The following is a 20,042-nucleotide window of genomic DNA, read 5'->3' as shown; positions in this document are numbered from 1 at the left end:
TTTTGTGAAGACCTGAAAAGTGTGGGCAGATCCCAAGTAGGAGAAAACTTAGATAGGCCTCAAAGAGAAGCTCTTCAAGAATCTGTGAATCAAAGCCTTAATTTCACCGTGAGGTTCAGAAAACTCTGTAAAAGCGTTGATAGAGAACCAGTGAGATCCAAGAGTAGAGAGAGAAAGATTAAATTGATGGCCTTTCGCCAAAACTTGCAAGACTGTAGAAAAGGGACAGGAAGAAGCCAAGAGCTTATGCCGGGAACCCCATCTGTGAAATACATCCCAATGTCTAGAGTAGGCTTTGAGAGTTGAGAGCGATCAGGAACTCTGAATGGTCTCGACCGAGGCAGCCGGAAGAGACTCACATAGAAAATGGAAAAACAAGTAGAAATAAACATATTTCTCCTTATTACACCGGCCCTGGAGAGGCGCACAGTTTTGACACATTCTCAGCTTTAGAGATCCTTGTAAATCTGGCAATGCATTAAAACCCATGAGTGTTGCATGGAATCACCCACCGCAATACCTGTGGAACGCCCACCGCAACACCTGTGGAACGCCCACCGCAACACCTGTGGAACGCCCACCGCAACACCTGTGGAATGCCCACCGCAACACCTGTGGAACGCCCACCGCAACACCTGTGGAACGCCCACCGCAACACCTGTGGAACGCCCCCCTGACGCAGTGCAAGGCAAAGCAGCAACTTGCTCTGTGTTGGCTCACAGCATATCTACGATGCAATGAAAAGCCATGTAAAGTGGCTTTGCGTGGCATCGTAGATATGGGTCTGCTCTATGCGCTGCCAGAGCATCATAAAAAGTGACGCACCGGCGGCGCAAGGCGCTGGTAAAGAAGCCCCCTAATGTCCAAGTTTATAGTTGAGGTTTTCACCAAACACTGCTCACTTCCACCTACTAAAGGAATACCACAGCTCCAAAGACAGTTCAGGTATCTCTGACGCTGGACATTATGAGCCGTCATGACCACTTCAAAGTCCACTCCAAAGACAGGTGGCTAGAAACAGCGTACAGTCCCACTCGAGCCCACCAGCTCAAGTGACCAGAGGCACCCCTGTGTCAGGTATAATTCTAAGACTAATGTCACACAACAAACCTGGATCCCCAGCTGGCTTACACCCATCATGGAAGCGGCACAGACGATCTCACGCCACCGGTTCCAAGTCTTTACACCTATCTTCAATGGCTCACGTCTCCAGTTTTGAGTCCTTACATATCATGGAAGCTCCACCTCTTGTGTGTGTAAATCTTGATTTGCGTCTGAGTTAAGCTTGCACTCATACACCCCAGAGCTGTTCCTTGCACTGGTACCGACTCTGAAATGCTGTTTCTTTGTTGTATCTAAGGTAGGCATTAATTCTGGCTCTCCAGTGAAACACTAGTTCTGTGACTTTGAAGGAAGCTTGCACTGATCCTGCAGTGCCGTCCTTGCTCCAGGGCTTTGAAGGAAGCTTGCAGTGGCCCTCCAGTGCCGCACTTGTTCCAGGGCTTTGAAGGAGCTTGCACTGATCCTGCAGTGCCGCACTTGCTCCAGGGCTTTGAAGGAAGCTTGCACTGATCCTGCAGTGCCGCACTTGCTCCAGGGCTTTGAAGGAAGCTTGCACTGATCCTGCAGTGCCGTCCTTGCTCCAGGGCTTTGAAGGAAGCTTGCACTGGCCCTCCAGTGCCGCACTTGTTACAGGGCTTTGAAGGAAGCTTGCAGTGGCCCTCCAGTGCCGCACTTGCTCCAGGGCTTTGAAGGAAGCTTGCAGTGGCCCTCCAGTGCCGCACTTGTTCCAGGGCTTTGAAGGAGCTTGCACTGATCCTGCAGTGCCGCACTTGCTCCAGGGCTTTGACGGAAGCTTGCACTGATCCTGCAGTGCCGCACTTGCTCCAGGGCTTTGAAGGAAGCTTGCACTGATCCTGCAGTGCCGCACTTGCTCCAGGGCTTTGAAGGAAGCTTGCACTGATCCTGCAGTGCCGTCCTTGCTCCAGGGCTTTGAAGGAAGCTTGCAGTGGCCCTCCAGTGCCGCACTTGCTCCAGGGCTTTGAAGGAAGCTTGCACTGATCCTGCAGTGCCGCACTTGCTCCAGGGCTTTGAAGGAAGCTTGCACTGATCCTGCAGTGCCGTCCTTGCTCCAGGGCTTTGAAGGAAGCTTGCACTGGCCCTCCAGTGCCGCACTTGTTACAGGGCTTTGAAGGAAGCTTGCAGTGGCCCTCCAGTGCCGCACTTGCTCCAGGGCTTTGACGGAAGCTTGCACTGGCCCGCCAGTGCCGCACTTGCTCCAGGGCTTTGAAGGAAGCTTGCACTGATCCTGCAGTGCCGCACTTGCTCCAGGGCTTTGACGGAAGCTTGCACTGGCCCTGCAGTGTCACACTTGTTGCAGGGCTTTGAAGGAAGCTTGCACTGATCCTGCAGTGCCGTCCTTGCTCCAGGGCTTTGAAGGAAGCTTGCAGTGGCCCTCCAGTGCCGCACTTGCTCCAGGGCTTTGAAGGAAGCTTGCACTGATCCTGCAGTGCCGCACTTGCTCCAGGGCTTTGACGGAAGCTTGCACTGGCCCTGCAGTGTCACACTTGTTCCAGGGCTTTGAAGGAAGCTTGCACTGATCCTGCAGTGCCGTCCTTGCTCCAGGGCTTTGAAGGAAGCTTGCACTGGCCCTGCAGTGTCACACTTGTTCCAGGGCTTTGACGGAAGCTTCCACTGGCCCTCCAGTGCCGCACTTGCTCCAGGGCTTTGAAGGAAGCTTGCACTGATCCTGCAGTGCCACACTTGCTCCAGGGCTTTGACGGAAGCTTGCACTGGCCCTGCAGTGTCACACTTGTTCCAGGGCTTTGACGGAAGCTTCCACTGGCCCTGCAGTGTCACACTTGTTCCAGGGCTTTGACGGAAGCTTCCACTGGCCCTGCAGTGCCACACTTGCTCCAGGGCTTTGAAGGAAGCTTGCAGTGGCCCTCCAGTGCCGCACTTGCTCCAGGGCTTTGAAGGAAGCTTGCACTGATCCTGCAGTGCCACACTTGCTCCAGGGCTTTGAAGGAAGCTTGCAGTGGCCCTCCAGTGCCGCACTTGCTCCAGGGCTTTGAAGGAAGCTTGCACTGATCCTGCAGTGCCACACTTGCTCCAGGGCTTTGACGGAAGCTTGCACTGGCCCTGCAGTGTCACACTTGCTCCAGGGCTTTGAAGGAAGCTTGCACTGATCCTGCAGTGCCACACTTGCTCCAGGGCTTTGACGGAAGCTTGCACTGGCCCTGCAGTGTCACACTTGTTCCAGGGCTTTGACGGAAGCTTCCACTGGCCCTGCAGTGCCACACTTGCTCCAGGGCTTTGAAGGAAGCTTGCAGTGGCCCTCCAGTGCCGCACTTGCTCCAGGGCTTTGAAGGAAGCTTGCACTGATCCTGCAGTGCCACACTTGCTCCAGGGCTTTGACGGAAGCTTGCACTGGCCCTGCAGTGTCACACTTGTTCCAGGGCTTTGACGGAAGCTTCCACTGGCCCTGCAGTGTCACACTTGTTCCAGGGCTTTGACGGAAGCTTGCACTGGCCCTGCAGTGTCACACTTGTTTCAGGGCTTTGACGGAAGCTTCCACTGGCCCTGCAGTGTCACACTTGTTTCAGGGCTTTGACGGAAGCTTCCACTGGCCCTGCAGTGTCACACTTGCTCCAGGGCTTTGAAGGAAGCTTGCAGTGGCCCTCCAGTGCCGCACTTGCTCCAAGGCTTTGAAGGAAGCCCGCCCTGTAGTGCATTGCAGTACCACACTTGTTCCATGTCTTTCAGGAAAGATTGTAAGGCTCTTGACCAGTGCTGTGTCTTATGAGTGCCAACCAGGAACCCCCTACACGTCTGCACTCTGTGTGTGTTTTAAGACTGAACAAGAGAGTTTTAAATGTCGCACCAACCTCATGTTTTCTCAAAAATACACAATCTTGCTTAAGAGAAAATTGGCTTCAGGTAAGCCCACTTCAATTATTTATCAGACAGAGGTATTCAGATATTAGTCCAGCCCTTCAGCACAGCAGACATACAACTGGGCAGTGGGTCAGCCTTCTTCAGCCAGTGGTTGTTGACAATGTTCGGCTCTGCCTAGTAAACAATCGCTGGTCTTTAGGATGTCAGTTAGTCTGAGTAGCAGCCTTTTGCCCGCTTACTCTGATTCTGAACGAGTCTGACCTCATGAGGTATCTCCTTTATTTCAACCCCCAGCAGCTCACCTGCAAATACAGACTTAGTTGGTAATTGGAGCACCAGTTGTGCCGCTGTCACTGGACCACAACTTTCTTATGCAGAGTGCCAGGCATCACTGCTGCAAGCTTCACAACCATGCCGCCATCTTGAAACAGTATGAGATGGCAGACCAGTGCCGAGCTTTCGGTTTCATAATGAAGCAAATCCTCTTCACGTTCAGTTGGCCTAGGTATTGTTTTTTTTCTTTTAGCATGTGCTTGTGCTGCAAAGAAAACCACCACCTTGTTTTTTAAGAAGGCAAGTGGGACTCTTCCCTCAAACGTCCACAAAGATCAGACTCCTCGCCTGCAGCGCTGGTTCAAGTGGGGCTTATGGGAGATTAGATACCATAGTGGACATTCGAGCTTCAGTGTCGCTCACCTCCACAGCTTTCAATTGCACCAGATGCTCAGCCTGTGTCTCCTATGCACCCATCTGTCCAAACTCTGCTCCTTCCTGGTGAGCGGGTCACCCGTGTGTGAGCAGTGGGCTGGTGTGAGTGCACGACGGCCACCATGTTTGGGGAGTGCACTGTGAGGGCGGTTCCAGTGTGAATGCACGATTAACATTTTCTTTAGTGATTGCACAAAAGAAAATATGAATCCTGTAAGTGATATACAGGTTGAAAGTTGTGCCTGTGTGCATACATCATAATGCATACGTCGGTGTAAGTGCAGCCTGAGGGATGGGCCTATGTGAGGGCAGCAGTGTGAGGTCCCTGCATGTTATGTCTTTGTGTACATGCACTTTACAAGAGCCATACCTACTGGCTTTGGTAATACCTTTTAGGGTTACGGCTCTGACTTGCAGAGATTCAGTGCAGGAAGTGGAAATACACTAGTGATTGTGTAGGAATAGAAATGAGTTTTGATATGGCAGACTGGCGGTGAGAAGGGTCGAGGCAGCTGACAGACCGAGATGTCACCCGAGTGAGGGGGTCTAGATACTTTGCTTGAACCTGGACCCATAGCCACCTAGCTGCACCACAAACCTCACATCCTGCTCAGCTGCCTCCCAATTGTGTCCTTTGCTACCCAGAGTCCCATATAGAACCCAACTCTCCAGAGGCCCCTCTATTCATTGTACTGAGGTTCACCGACACCAGGGTGGGGGTCCCAGAACAATACCCACTGGAGACACCACACTTTAGGTGCCCAGGTCCTGCACCAGGAGAAGAACAGAAGGGAGGCTCATGTTTCCTATTGCCTTTGTGGAAAACTAGCTGCCATGGCTGTTAGCATCAGCTGAAGCCATTTTGTTTTGTGGCAGCCATTTTAGTTAGCCAGCTGCTCGCCATGTGCTTTCTCCCTCTTCACTGTCGACTGCCCTTGTAGTCTGCTTGTGTCATGTGATAGAGTGAACTCCTTCATCACTGAGCCAGAGCCTTGCACATGCTCAGGAAGACCTGTAGCTGCCAATACCCCTGTCCTAGTATGTAACTGTCGATCTATTACTGATGTAAGCAGTAGTCTTTCTTCCCCACTCTGTTGACTAAGCGACTCTTATGTATCCTTATATGTATTTGTGTGCACAGTTGTATTGCCTCTTTCTGAGTCTTCCTGCATACTCAGCGGTAAATGGGGTATAGAAGACCCATGATTTCTGTACTCTACGTGTTGCCTCCTACATTGCCCGAGGACTCTGTATAGACGCAGTTCCACTCATGAGAAATAATAAATACTTCTTTTGATATTGCAGCTTCTGAGCCAATCTCTTCTTTGTTGGTTTAAGGACCTGGTGCATCAGTGAACCCCTTAGAAGGTTTTTATTTCTACAGCTTGAAGGGGATACATCCTAGAAGAGGCTGTCAAAGGGCTGTCACTTCCAACATTTCTCTGTTGAAAAAGATCTTCCAGATGTTTCGCATTCGTTGCATCTGCACAGGACTACACCTGCTCCACTGCATTTCCATGGAGACAATCGTGGTTCAAAAGGCAAACTCCAAATGTCATTTGTAAAAAAAGTATTACACAATTTTAAAATAGTAGTCAATCGTGATTTCAATTATGTGGTCTTAACGGACAAGATTTACAATGAGAACACTTGACTCAAGAACTTTAATGAGTTATTTTATTCGACAAAATAGCTCTATTTAAGTTAATAAAACATTTCTGTTCAGTGCAAATTTATCAGTGAGAACAGTTCATGTTAGCTTAATACTCCTCACCCTCTTCTTCCTCTCCTTCTCCTTCCACGCTGTCCGTTCCCACCTCTTCGTAATCCTTCTCCAGGGCGGCCATGTCCTCCCGGGCCTCCGAGAACTCTCCTTCCTCCATCCCCTCACCCACATACCAGTGGACAAAGGCACGCTTCGCATACATCAGGTCAAACTTGTGGTCCAAGCGAGCCCATGCCTCGGCGATGGCTGTGGTGTTGCTCAACATGCACACGGCACGCTGCACCTTGGCCAGATCCCCACCGGGCACCACAGTGGGAGGCTGGTAGTTAATACCAACTTTAAAGCCAGTCGGGCACCAGTCCACAAACTGGATGGTACGTTTGGTCTTGATGGTTGCGATTGCAGCGTTGACATCTTTGGGCACCACGTCGCCACGGTATAACAGGCAGCAAGCCATGTACTTACCGTGGCGCGGGTCACATTTCACCATCTGGTTTGCCGGCTCAAAGCAAGCATTGGTGATCTCGGAGACTGAAAGCTGCTCGTGGTAGGCTTTTTCTGCAGAGATCACTGGGGCGTAGGTGGCCAGGGGGAAGTGGATACGGGGATAGGGCACCAAGTTGGTCTGAAACTCAGTGAGGTCAACATTGAGGGCACCATCGAATCGAAGGGAGGCTGTGATGGAAGACACGATCTGGCCTATCAAGCGGTTGAGGTTGGTGTAGGTTGGACGCTCAATGTCCAGGTTCCTGCGACAGATGTCATAGATGGCCTCGTTGTCCACCATGAAGGCGCAGTCCGAGTGCTCCAGGGTGGTGTGAGTGGTCAGGATGGCATTATAGGGTTCGACCACAGCGGTTGAGACTTGGGGAGCTGGGTAGATGGCAAATTCCAGCTTGGACTTCTTGCCGTAGTCAACAGACAGACGTTCCATCAGCAGGGAGGTGAAGCCGGAGCCAGTGCCACCGCCGAAGCTGTGGAAGATGAGGAAACCCTGGAGCCCAGTGCACTGGTCAGCCTGTGGGAGTGAGAAGAGGAAGAAGTTAAGATCATGGCAAATTAACAACACTTGTAATGTTACAAACGCTTCTCCACAGATCAGCAAGACCAGAATGGTTCTCATAGAGAACAAAACCAATAGAGGCCAAACCCCCTGGAAGGAGTGGGTTGATGCAACAGGATTCTTGTGATGTTAATAGTGTTCGATACCTGACAAGCTGTAGGCCTTCTCACTACCAGGCGTGCTCACAGATAAAACATTAGGAGTTCCTTGATAGTCAAAGGCTCAAAGAAAATAATTTGCAAACTAAAAAGGCAGTGTAAGGCTGAGGATGCTGTAGAGTCCCTGCCTGAACGAGTGCGAGCCGGGTTGGCTGCAGGCATAGAGTGAAAAACAGAGGCTTCGAAAACGGAGGGTGTTCCTGAACACGGTCATGAGGCCATCAGAAGGGGTGCTGACAAAAACAAGCATTTGCAATGCAATAGGTCTTGTATTTATGAGAGTTTGAGCTACTGGCATTGTAAATTACAATGCCAATAGCTTAAACTCTTGCAAATGTGAGACTTATTGCATCGTAAATGCAATTTGTTTAAAGCACCCCATGCCGCTGTATGGGGCACTTCCACAAAAAAAAGCACCTTTTTGTCAAGTTGACAAACAAATGCTTTTTTTTTGTAAAAGTGCTCTATGCCGCAGAGGCTCTTAAATAAAGCTTTTCCCTGGCTTCCTTCGCTGCCAGGAAAACCCACGTCCAAGCTCTTGTAGTCAGTCACCTCGACTACAGGAATCATTTACTGGTATCTGCAAATGACCCCTTGCTGGCCAAGCTGCAATTTGTGCAGAATACAGCTGCACGATTAATCTTCAACCTTTCTGCATAGTCTCCCTCTAGCCCCATATTGAAGAAATGGCATTGGCCACCTATCAGGAAACGCAGTCTTCAAGCAGTGCCGTCCGACACACAAGGCATTTTATGAATCCCTTTATCCACGACTCAGACATTACAAGCCTCCGAGACAGTTACGGTCTTCTAATAAAGCTCTTCTGCAGACCTATTGCATCCCCTCAGCCAGATTCGGCTGCAGGTCCTTTTTTACAATTGGCCTTTTATTATTGGAACAAACTGCCCCATCATATTTGTACCTGCTCCGATTACCAGGACTGTAAGATGTTGTTAAAAACATGGATGTTCAAAACACTCCTACCCTTGTCTGCAACGCAATCGCCGAGATACTCCTTCGGGAGTGAGTCGTGTCCTATACCAAGAATAAATTAATGTACCACAATACCTGTCATCCTGAAGCCAACTGCCTGCCAATATATGGCTTTTATATGTGGAGGGAGGAAGTGTGTAAGAACAGTTCCAGGTATCGAGGCACTGGTTCTACTTCAGCTGTTGAGCAGCCAATTCTGTCATCATGGACCAGATGTGAACAAATGGAGGAAAATCTAGTTAGCCATCGGGGGACTGGACTAGTTTGCTCAGATGTCACGCAAGAGGTCGGAACATTCTAAAGATCACTGCAGTAGATAGCACACTTGTCACACTGATGGATTTTAAAAATATCAAGCAGGATTCTCTTCTTACGCGCCATGGATGGAGAAAGGCTTTCAGTGTCCAAACGTTGACCATGTCGTTGGCACCTGTCATTGGCCTCATGCGACACATGGCAGAATTTACTCTGTACAATGACTTCTTTTGACCAAGGAAGGATGGAGAAGTCTGTCACTGTAATATTTTACTTTGTCACACCATATTTACATTCAGGTTTCCTCTTTAAGCTAAGGCCCCCCCGAAGACCATTGTACGCCCCAAATATCTGTTAGATGTGGATTCCAAAAACGATAGCAGATATCAATTGCCTCCTGCAGAAGAGACATCTAATAGCTAAAACCTGGAGTTGCAGTCGTCATGACAACAGACACTGGTCACAGGCCACCCTCACACGCCTGCCTCTGGCCACTGACTCACAAAAGGGCGAATCCCCTCATGTGTGCACTGGCCGACTGTCTGCATGAAGAATTGGGTGGGGATTCTCAGAACATAAAATAAGGAATGTCTTCAAGAACCTTACTTCAGCGGTGGCCTGGTCAGCATTGGCACTGGTCAATGACACTGTGACGGTCAGTCGCAGGTGAGACGGGTCGCTGCCCTTCCGACCATTCACAAGCAGAAGTTCTATTTTCCCCACCTACTCTTGGAATAAGCAAGTAAAGCATTTATATAACATGCGAATGCTGAGGTGTCTTGGCACTAAAATATGACGTGTAACGAGTAACTTCTCCAGAGAGGGAAGTATTGCATTTTCACTTGAACAGGAATAGCCAAATCTTGACCATTTTCCAGAACACGAGTCTATTTGGTTGTAACAAGCTGTCCAATGGGAGCAACTTCTCTCCCTCCCCTCCCTCCCAGATACCCCAATCTAGCCTTTCGAATTTGTGGGACCTGACCCAGTCCTTTGTTGGCTGATCTTAGGTCCCATCGCAAGACGTGCCATGAGAAAAGTTTCTATGAGTCCAGATGTCCCCCTACCCATCCCTCCTCTCCCCCCCACCCCCCATCCCATGTAGTGCTTTAAGCACCAGACACAGAGCCTTGAATTCAATTCTTTGCTGGACTGGAAGCCAATGAAAGTTCTTAATACTATTGCAGATAGGATACAATTTTGGAGTGTTAACGGCACCCGTGCTGCGGTGTTCTGCAAAGACTGAAGTTTTAATAGTTGGCGTTTGCCAAGAAAAAGAGCGCTACAGTATTCAAGAAAGAATGAAAGCGACTACTGCAGTTTTTCTGCGTTCTTGGGGAATGAACGGAAGAGGTTTGCGCAGGATCTTTAGGAGGAAGAAGCACGAGGAAGTCAGAAGATTGAGCTGATCTGCAAGCATGACTCCTAAGCTTCTGACCGTTTCAATGGGGTCGGGACAGCGTCCTGCCTCGCCTGGCAAGTGATTCCAGAGTGATTGTTGGACAGGCCACATGAAGGGCCGCTCCCCCCCGGCCCAACCAGGCCCGAACCAGCCACGCAAGTACCACACACCACCATTGCACGTCCACCGTCCCCGCAGGGACCCCTACACTCGAACCTGTTGACCGCGTAGGCCGACCCACTACCGGCCTGCGCGCCCATCCTGGGCGCCATCTTGGACACTCCACCACGAGGCCGCCTGGCCCCCGATCGACCTCAACCCTGGGCCCGGCCAGGCCTCCGACATTCCGGCACCAACATCCACCCAGGAGGTGAGCGGGCTACTTGGTCAGTCAATGGGAGCAGGAGGTGTCGATTGCTCTCCCCCGCCAAGTGCCGCTCGCCCATCGCCTCCCCGGGCGCTGGCTCCACCCCCCTGCTGGGTGTCTGAACCCCCTCATCCCGGACCTCCCGACCTCCAAGTGCGAGGGTCCGGACATCAAAGCACACCAGCCCTATAACTGGGGCAGCTCCAGAGCAGGACGGAGTTGTATCTTGGAGTCGAGAGACGCAAAGAAGAACTCATCCTTGACGGACTACTGGCGCTGCCGTAGCTCTGTCTTGTGCACCCTCGTCTTGCCTGCTGGCGCTGCCGCGGCTTTGGGAACCACCCTATCCTTCATCATCGTCGGGACCTGCTGGCGTGGCCGCGGACCGTTTGTAACCACCACCTTCATCGGGACCTGCTGGCTCTGCCGCGGACCGTCGTCTTCCTTCATCCATCTCGGGACCTGCTGGCCCCGCCGCGGCCCGTTCATCTACACCACCGAGCTCGAGGATTGAGAGCTATTTTCCATCTTTTGGTAACAAGACTGTCCCGCTACCCTTTTCCCAAACAGAGACCAGAATAGAGGGGACCCCTGAGTCCAGACCTCCTTGTACCATTCTACCGTACTTGAAGAATTATCTATAAAGTATCGTGAACTTTATCATTGTGTGGTGTCCGTCTGTGGGGGGGGGAAGTTACTTGTCTGTACGATTCACTGGAGACGGCTCTCCCCGGAGACCTCTCCCCGTATCCTCGGCCGACCCTCCCGGTCCGTCTAACATTGGTGGCCAGCGACGGGATCCGAATCACCGCATAAACCGTACAGAGAGTAGCTCACCCCACGACGAATCACGATGTCAACTAAAGACAGCGGATCAACGGAGAAATTCCAGATGGAGAAATTGGGCGAGTACAGCCATCGTGAACTTAAACAGTTCTGTATCGAATTAGGTATCGCTACCACCGGACTAAATACCAAAGATGACTTTAAGCAGGCCCTGGAATCTTGGGCGGAAACCGGGGCTGCCGGAACCCCCGATCAAGACATCGCAGCACAAACCCCCATGGCCCCTGAAGAACGAAGAACGGGTCTCTCGCCAGACGAGATCCAGGAACGAGAAAGAACCCGACTACACGAGCTGGAAATGGCCCGGCTCAAAATGGACGTTGAACTAAAGTTGGCCGAACAGAAAATCAACTTAGAGCACCTGCGTCTCCGAGAAGAAAGAGAGGAGAAACAGAGACAAAGGGAGCTCGAGGAAAAGAAACTGGCATATGAACATGAGCGGAAATTAGCTGAAATCGACCTACGCAAACAGAATAAAGAAACAGGGGTGCCCGAGCAACCCCACACTCCAGGGGCAACAGAGAAGAAGGTACACATCCCCAAGGATGTCGTTCGAGAATACTTCCGAGAGGACGACATCCAGCAATGGTTTAAGGCCTATGAAATCGCTATGACTGCACACCGGATCGATAGAAGCGATTGGGGGGCCGGTCTGTGGGGGAGATTCCTCAATGAGGGCCGCGACGCCCTGCTGCAACTCCCGGACCAGCAGATGACCTCCTATGACCATATGAAAGCTGCACTCCTCACCCGCTATGGCCTCACACCCGAGATGTACCGTCAGAGGTTCCGAGACTGCACCCGCATCCCAGGTACAACTTGGGTGGACTATGTCAATTACTTTAGCCGAGCCTTCGAGGGCTGGATCAAAGGAAGCAAGGTCACAACCTACGAACAACTGTTCAATCTTATGGTATGGGAGCATCTGTCGAACAATTGCTTCATTGAACTCCGCCAGCACCTCCTCGACAGCAAGTTAACGGATCCCCGGCAGCTCGCAGCCGAAGCAGACCGGTGGGAGATCACCAGAGTGAGCCGAAATGGGTCCTGCGAACAGAACCGGAACAACAATGGTCAGCACCGTCCCCGAGGAGGTGGAGGCCAAGGACGCGGAAGAAGCAACGCTCCGGTCACCCCCACTACCAGCCCCACCCCCCCGGCCAACCGGGGCAGCACCCCAGCGCGACCGGGACATCGAACCAATGTTACCTGCCATCGATGTCAACGAGTCGGACACTATGCAAACGACCCAAACTGCCCCCAGTACCAGAGCCCAAGACCCCGCCAAGTAGCCGCTGCTGCTCTGGGGGAGGAACGGATCTCAGAGGAACAAGAAGAATATGAACAGGAACACCAAGAATGGGAGCCAGCCGCCATGGCTCTCGCCTGCCTAGGGGGGAGAGACATGGTCCCGCGGGTCCCCCTACCCGCTAATACCCAGAAGTACAGCCAATGGGTGGGCATCAATGGACGCCGGGCTGAAGCCCTTCGTGACACTGGGGCCAGTGTAACAGCCGTCCGCTGTCACCTGGTGACCCCCGAACAATACTTACCAAACATTCTCTGCCCTGTACGTTCAGCCGATAACTCAGAAAGTCTGTGTCGGATGGCCTGCGTCCCCTTCGAATGGGGAGGGGTCTCCGGCATGTTGAAGGTGACGGTCCGAGATGATGCCCCCGTAGACTGCCTCCTGGGTAATGACCTGGAAAGCTCTCCATGGGCAGCAGTCGAGCGAAAAGAGCACCTGGGGATGCTGGGCGTCCCGGACTGGGCGTGCGTCACCACCCGGTCCATGACCGCCCGTGCCAACACCCGCCCAGAGGAACTCGAATGGCCGGCGCCACCGCCTCCGGTCGCCCCCGCCGAAACCACCGACCGTGACGTCCCCCCCCGAACCAGCTCAACCTCCAGACCTCGCTAACCTCGACCAGTGGCCTCAAGAGGGGGGGCCCACGCAAGAACAATTTCGCCAAGAACAAAAGACCTGTCCCTCCCTCGAGGGACTCCGCCAGCAAGCGCTAGCCCAAAGCGCAGGGGATACCTCCGGAACTCACTGGGTCTACTGGGACAATGATCTGCTGTACAGTGAGCAAAGAATCGCGGAGCTGGGGGCCAGCCGAGTCCTAGTGGTGCCCCTCCGTTTTAGAGACTTTCTGCTAAACCTGGCCCACGATGTCCCCCTGGCAGGACACTTGGGTCAAGACAAAACCTATAGCCGCCTGGTGACCCACTTCTTCTGGCCCAAGATGAGGGACAATGTACACCAGCATTGCCGATCTTGCCCCACGTGCCAAGCCAGTGGGAAGAGCGGCCGCAAACTGAAAGCCCCCCTGCAACCTTTTCCCGTGGTCACCACCCCGTTCGAGAGGGTCGGAATCGATTTCGTGGGGCCCCTGGACCCGCGCACAAAACAAGGCCATCGATTCATCCTGGTGCTAGTGGACCACGCCACCCGCTACCCGGAGGCTGTTCCCCTGCGGACTGTGACAGCCCCGGTAGTCGGCCGGGCTCTGATGGGGATCTTCTCCCGGGTGGGCTTCCCCCGGGAGGTCGTCAGTGACAGAGGCACGAACTTTATTTCGAAATATATGAAATCTCTCTGGCAACAGTGCGGGGTTACCTACCGGTTCACGACCCCCTATCACCCTCAAGGAAACGGACTCGTTGAGCGGTTCAACCGCACGCTCAAAGGGATGATCGGGGGGTTGGAAGAGCCCCTCCGTCGCCAGTGGGATGTACTGTTGCCGTGCCTTCTCTTCGCATATCGAGAGGTTCCCCAGAAGTCCCTGGGCTTCAGCCCATTTGAACTGCTATATGGACACCCCGTGCGCGGGCCGCTCAGCCTAGTTAAGGAAGGCTGGGAGATGCCCCCTCTAAAGAACCCACCAGATGTTTTCCGCTACCTCCTAACACTCCGCAACCAGACCCGGCGATTCCGAGAACTAGCAAAAGCCAACCTAGAGGCCAGTCAGGAGGACATGAAAAGGTGGTATGACCGGAATGCCTCCTCCATCGAATTTGAACCTGGGCAACAGGTATGGGTGATGTCCCCCACCGAGCCCTGCGCCCTACAAGACAAGTGGACAGGGCCCTTCAAAGTGGTCGAGCGCAAGGGTCCGGCTACCTATCTCATCGACTTGGAATCCTCCCGGAACCCCCTCCGGGTCCTCCACGCTAACAGACTGAAACCGCACTTTGTACGGACAGAACTCAGCCTCCTGATGGCCACAGACAATGGGGCTGAAGAGGACTCCGAGCCCCTCCCGGACCTCCTACGAACGCGGGAGAAAGACGGTTCCGTAGATGGGGTCCGACTCTCAGAGGCCCTCACCCGAGAGCAACACCAGGAGTGCCAAGTTCTCCTGTCACAATTCGCCAGCCTGTTCTCCCTCACCCCAGGTGTCACTTCCTGGTGTACGCACGATGTGGACACGGGGGACAGTCCCCCTATCCGCCACCGGGCCTACCGCGTGCCAGATCGGGTACGGGCCTGCATCCAGGAGGAAGTAGCCAAAATGCTCACGCTCGGGGTCATCGAGCCCTCAGACAGCCCCTGGGCCAGCCCTGTAGTACTGGTCCCCAAAGCAGCTGCCCCCGGCACCACACCAGAACTCCGGTTCTGTGTCGACTACCGGGGCTTGAATGCGGTCACCAGGACAGACGCACATCCCATCCCCCGGGCAGATGAACTAATCGACCGCATGGGAGCTGCCCGCTACCTCAGTATCTTCGACCTGACGGCGGGCTACTGGCAAATCGGCCTCACACCCCGGGCACAAGAACGTTCTGCCTTTTCCACGCCCGATGGCCATTACCATTTCACAGTCATGCCCTTCGGCATGAAGAATGCCCCAGCAACGTTCCAACGGCTCGTCAATCAGGTCCTGGCGGGGCTCGAAGGATTCAGCGCCGCCTACTTAGACGACATCGCTGTGTACAGCAACCAGTGGTCCGAGCACCTCCACCACCTCCGAGCAGTACTGCACGCCCTTCAGCAAGCTGGCCTCACGATCAAGGCCAGCAAATGTCAAATTGGGCAAGGGTCTGTAACCTACCTCGGGCACCAGGTGGGAAGCGGCCTGGTGGCCCCTCTGCAGCTAAAAATTGCCGCCATCCAGTCCTGGCAGCCCCCCACTACCCAGACCGAGGTACGAGCCTTCCTGGGCCTCACAGGCTATTACTGAAGGTTCGTGAAAGACTATGGTACTATCGTGAGGCCCCTCACAGAGCTCACGTCAAAAAATCAGCCCCAGAAAGTCAACTGGACCCCAGAGTGTCAAACTGCATTTGAACAATTGAAAGCCGCCATGTGCTCCGCCCCTGTGCTCCAGGCCCCCGACTACAGCCGGGAGTTCATCGTCCAGACGGATGCCTCCGACCATGGCATTGGGGCAGTCCTGTCCCAAGTGAACACCGAAGGCCATGACCAGCCGGTGGCCTTCATCAGCCGGCGACTCCTACCACGGGAACAACGCTGGAGCACCATAGAGAGGGAGGCCTTCGCGGTGGTATGGGCCCTCAAGAAGCTCCGGCCCTACCTTTTTGGCACACCCTTTCGGGTACAGACCGACCACCGACCCCTGCAGTGGCTGATGCAGATGCGGGGGGAAAACCCGAAGTTACTACGCTGGTCCATCTCCCTACAAGGGATGGACTTCACAGTTGAACATCGGCCTGGGCCCGATCACGCCAACGCAGATGGCCTGTCCCGGTTCTTCCGCCTCGACGAGAAGAGTCCCCAAGAGAATGGGTAGCTCTCCCCGCCTTCAGCTGGGGGGGACGCATGTTGGACAGGCCACATGAAGGGCCGCTCCCCCCCGGCCCAACCAGGCCCGAACCAGCCACGCAAGTACCACACACCACCATTGCACGTCCACCGTCCCCGCAGGGACCCCTACACTCGAACCTGTTGACCGCGTAGGCCGACCCACTACCGGCCTGCGCGCCCATCCTGGGCGCCATCTTGGACACTCCACCACGAGGCCGCCTGGCCCCCGATCGACCTCAACCCTGGGCCCGGCCAGGCCTCCGACATTCCGGCACCAACATCCACCCAGGAGGTGAGCGGGCTACTTGGTCAGTCAATGGGAGCAGGAGGTGTCGATGGCTCTCCCCGCCAAGTGCCGCTCGCCCATCGCCTCCCCGGGCGCTGGCTCCACCCCCCTGCTGGGTGTCTGAACCCCCTCATCCCGGACCTCCCGACCTCCAAGTGCGAGGGTCCGGACATCAAAGCACACCAGCCCTATAACTGGGGCAGCTCCAGAGCAGGACGGAGTTGTATCTTGGAGTCGAGAGACGCAAAGAAGAACTCATCCTTGACGGACTACTGGCGCTGCCGTAGCTCTGTCTTGTGCACCCTCGTCTTGCCTGCTGGCGCTGCCGCGGCTTTGGGAACCACCCTATCCTTCATCATCGTCGGGACCTGCTGGCGTGGCCGCGGACCGTTTGTAACCACCACCTTCATCGGGACCTGCTGGCTCTGCCGCGGACCGTCGTCTTCCTTCATCCATCTCGGGACCTGCTGGCCCCGCCGCGGCCCGTTCATCTACACCACCGAGCTCGAGGATTGAGAGCTATTTTCCATCTTTTGGTAACAAGACTGTCCCGCTACCCTTTTCCCAAACAGAGACCAGAATAGAGGGGACCCCTGAGTCCAGACCTCCTTGTACCATTCTACCGTACTTGAAGAATTATCTATAAAGTATCGTGAACTTTATCATTGTGTGGTGTCCGTCTGTGGGGGGGGGAAGTTACTTGTCTGTACGATTCACTGGAGACGGCTCTCCCCGGAGACCTCTCCCCGTATCCTCGGCCGACCCTCCCGGTCCGTCTAACAGTGATGGTCCCTTTCCGAACTCCACCACCAGTTTTATTTCTGTTCAATGTAAGATCATTCAGGATTCATCCACCCGATGATGTGCTTCACACAGTTGTGAAAAAACCTAGCCACTATTTCTGCACTCGAGGATATAGATCTTATTATCTGAGTGTCGTCGGCGTAAGTAACCAATGAGAAGCCGTGTGCTTTGATCAGCTTAGCCAGAGGAGTAACGTAAATGTTGAACTGGGTTGGTGACAGTGCTGAGCCTTCTGGAACTCCAAACGGGGGAGAAAAAGCCTCCGATGTAAGGTTAACACAGCACGACTACAGTTCGAACCTCTGTTCGAGCCGTCCCCTTAATTCCGACTGCCTTCGGCCTCTGCGTTAGTACCCGATGGTTAACAGTATCAAACGCTGCTGAAATGTCCAGTAGGAGGGGGAGTCACAGCACTTACCATTGTTGAGTGCATGTAACTGTTCCCTTGAGTAGACATGGGGGTGCAGTGGTGCATTAAAAAACACTCGCTATGGCAGAGATTAAAGCTACTTCAGTCTATTTACAAGTATGACTCGTTACACGCTGCACAGTCGCGCTAGCGTGGGCTTTTATTCCCCTGCGTGCAAAAAGAGCGAGTACGCTGACCGTGTAATGGCGGAGTCACTTCTCATCTCACCCTAGCCAGGGGCCATGGATCTAGCAGACCTGTCAGGCCCAGGGCCTCCTCTCAAGAGCCTGATATCTCCATTGGGTGAGTGTCAGGAGATGCATGGCTGATCTGTCTGATTTCTTCGATACAAACAAAGTGATAAAGAGTACGTACCAGTTTCCGAATCCGGTCCAGCACCAAGTCGATGACCTCCTTGCCGATGGTGTAGTGCCCGCGGGCGTAGTTGTTGGCCGCGTCTTCCTTGCCGGTGATGAGCTGCTCGGGGTGGAAGAGCTGGCGGTACGTGCCCGTCCGGACCTCATCTGCAAAAATAATGTTCAGATTTGTTTGAGTTTAGAATAGACCCTGAGCTAAGAAGTCTATGCAACCCGTTATAGAATCCATAGAGTAGGGTAATTGTAAACCAATGACGACACATAACATAACCCAAGAGTAGGGACCAGAGACCCGGGGGCTGCAACAACATGACTGTCAAGGGAGCAGCGATTGAGAAGAAAACGCAAGGGTCAGGTAATGTTAGTTGGTTCTGAGGCAGATGGAAAGTTGTGAGTAAAGGTTCCCAGTCAAAGAAGGAGCCAGCAGTGTGAGTTAGCACTGGACAGTGCAAGGCACCTGGGTGGTTGGTTGGAAAGCAGCTCTGATCTTACGTAGATGATGCCAGGGGCATGGTAGTTGGGCAGGTGTTTAGAATACAAGGATGGCCCTTCACCAGTGTAAGATGAACAGCAATGTAATCTGCGTCCACATAAGACCTAAAGACTAAAAAATACCATAATATTGTTTGGCAGGTTCTGCCGAGCCACTAAGAACTCTTGCTCAAACCCAGATACTGACCGTCTCCCAATGAGATTCATCAACCTCCGAGCAGAGGATGGGGACCTGGAGGCTGCACGACCAGTCAACCAACCTCAGCAGGGTGAAGATCAGGAGAAGACAAGGCCTGGTTAGACAGGAGCAGGGTGTCAGGAGACGCCATGTCCTGCTCACTGACCAAGTGGGGGGAAGGGCAGGAGAAAGCATGGCCAGCCCACAGACCTTAACTGGGTGTGCACCAGAAGACATAGATTCACAGAACTAACTTAAGACAAAATCCTAAACTTAGTACCATTTTGGTATTCACAGAGGCAATTACTCATTTCTGTATTCACAGAAGTTAGGAGTCCTAACTTTACTACTCCTAAACTGAAAAAAATCATAACTTTAAGACTTTCGGTATTCACAGAAGGCATTTAGGAGTCTTAAAGTTAGGACTCTTAACTTCTGTGAATACGGAAATGAGTAAGTGCCTTCTGTGAATACCAAATCTGGTTGTACATCAGGAGAGGACAAGCCCTCCACATATCTCAGACCTTCAGTTGAGACATGAGTGGGGGGGCCAGGAGAAGCCACGCCCTGTTCAGGGAACGAATGCTGGAGACGCTGATCATGCCCATAACTTTGTTACTCACTGATCACTGTGGGCCCCATACCTCACCTATGGAAACCCTGAGCACAGAGAGATGACCACTGCCACACCGAAGACCGTGGGCTCCATACCTCACCTATGGACACCCTGAGATGACCACAGCCACGCCCCATGACTCACCGATGACCGTGGGCTCCAGGTCTACAAAGACGGCCCGGGGCACGTGCTTCCCGGCCCCCGTCTCGCTGAAGAAGGTGTTGAAGGAGTCGTCCCCGCCCCCGATGGTCTTGTCGCTGGGCATCTGTCCGTCCGGCTGGATGCCATGCTCCAGGCAGTACAGCTCCCAGCAGGCATTGCCAATCTGGACTCCGGCCTGGCCAACGTGGACTGAAATACACTCGCGCTGTGGAGGAAAAAAGAGGCCATGATAGAAACTTGAAGACAGAGGCTCATGGGGTGAACACACCCTTATTCGTAAGCCTGCACTCCAGCTGTGTGTGCCTACTACTAGTTCATGGGCACCACAGGCTGCCTTACGCCTCTCTTGGGCAAAGCTGTGATCCCTAACCTGCCCGGTCTCGCCCCCCACCCATGCGGGCAAATGGTTCCCCATTTCACATCTTATGCAGCAAATATAATTATTTATAAAGTTTTATATAGCACGAACCTATCCTCACCCCTGGTATAGCTACACTGCCCCTCCCCTGCATCCCTATGTAGGGCTGCTTTGCCC

The 20,042-nt window shown here is 53.3% G+C and overlaps 1 protein-coding gene across 2 annotated transcripts in view; it reads right to left on the bottom strand.

The window, feature by feature from the left end:
• Window positions 1-6,268: 6,268 nt before the first annotated feature.
• Window positions 6,269-20,042, bottom strand: part of LOC144822076 (tubulin alpha-1D chain) — a 28,527-nt gene continuing 14,753 nt past the window's right edge. For both annotated transcript variants that reach the window (XM_078679163.1, XM_078679165.1), the window contains exons 2-4: window positions 19,490-19,712; window positions 18,058-18,206; window positions 6,269-7,349 (exon numbers count right to left, since the gene is read on the bottom strand). In XM_078679163.1, coding sequence (XP_078535289.1) covers window positions 6,366-7,349; window positions 18,058-18,206; window positions 19,490-19,712 — 1,356 coding nt within the window. In that variant the 3' untranslated portion in view covers window positions 6,269-6,365. The remainder of the gene's footprint in view (window positions 7,350-18,057; window positions 18,207-19,489; window positions 19,713-20,042) is intronic.

This window comes from Lissotriton helveticus, chromosome 3_1 (genome assembly GCF_964261635.1).
Source record: "Lissotriton helveticus chromosome 3_1, aLisHel1.1, whole genome shotgun sequence".
Classification (NCBI taxonomy): Eukaryota; Metazoa; Chordata; class Amphibia; order Caudata; family Salamandridae; genus Lissotriton; species Lissotriton helveticus.
This window is presented reverse-complemented; position numbering and strand designations above follow the sequence as displayed.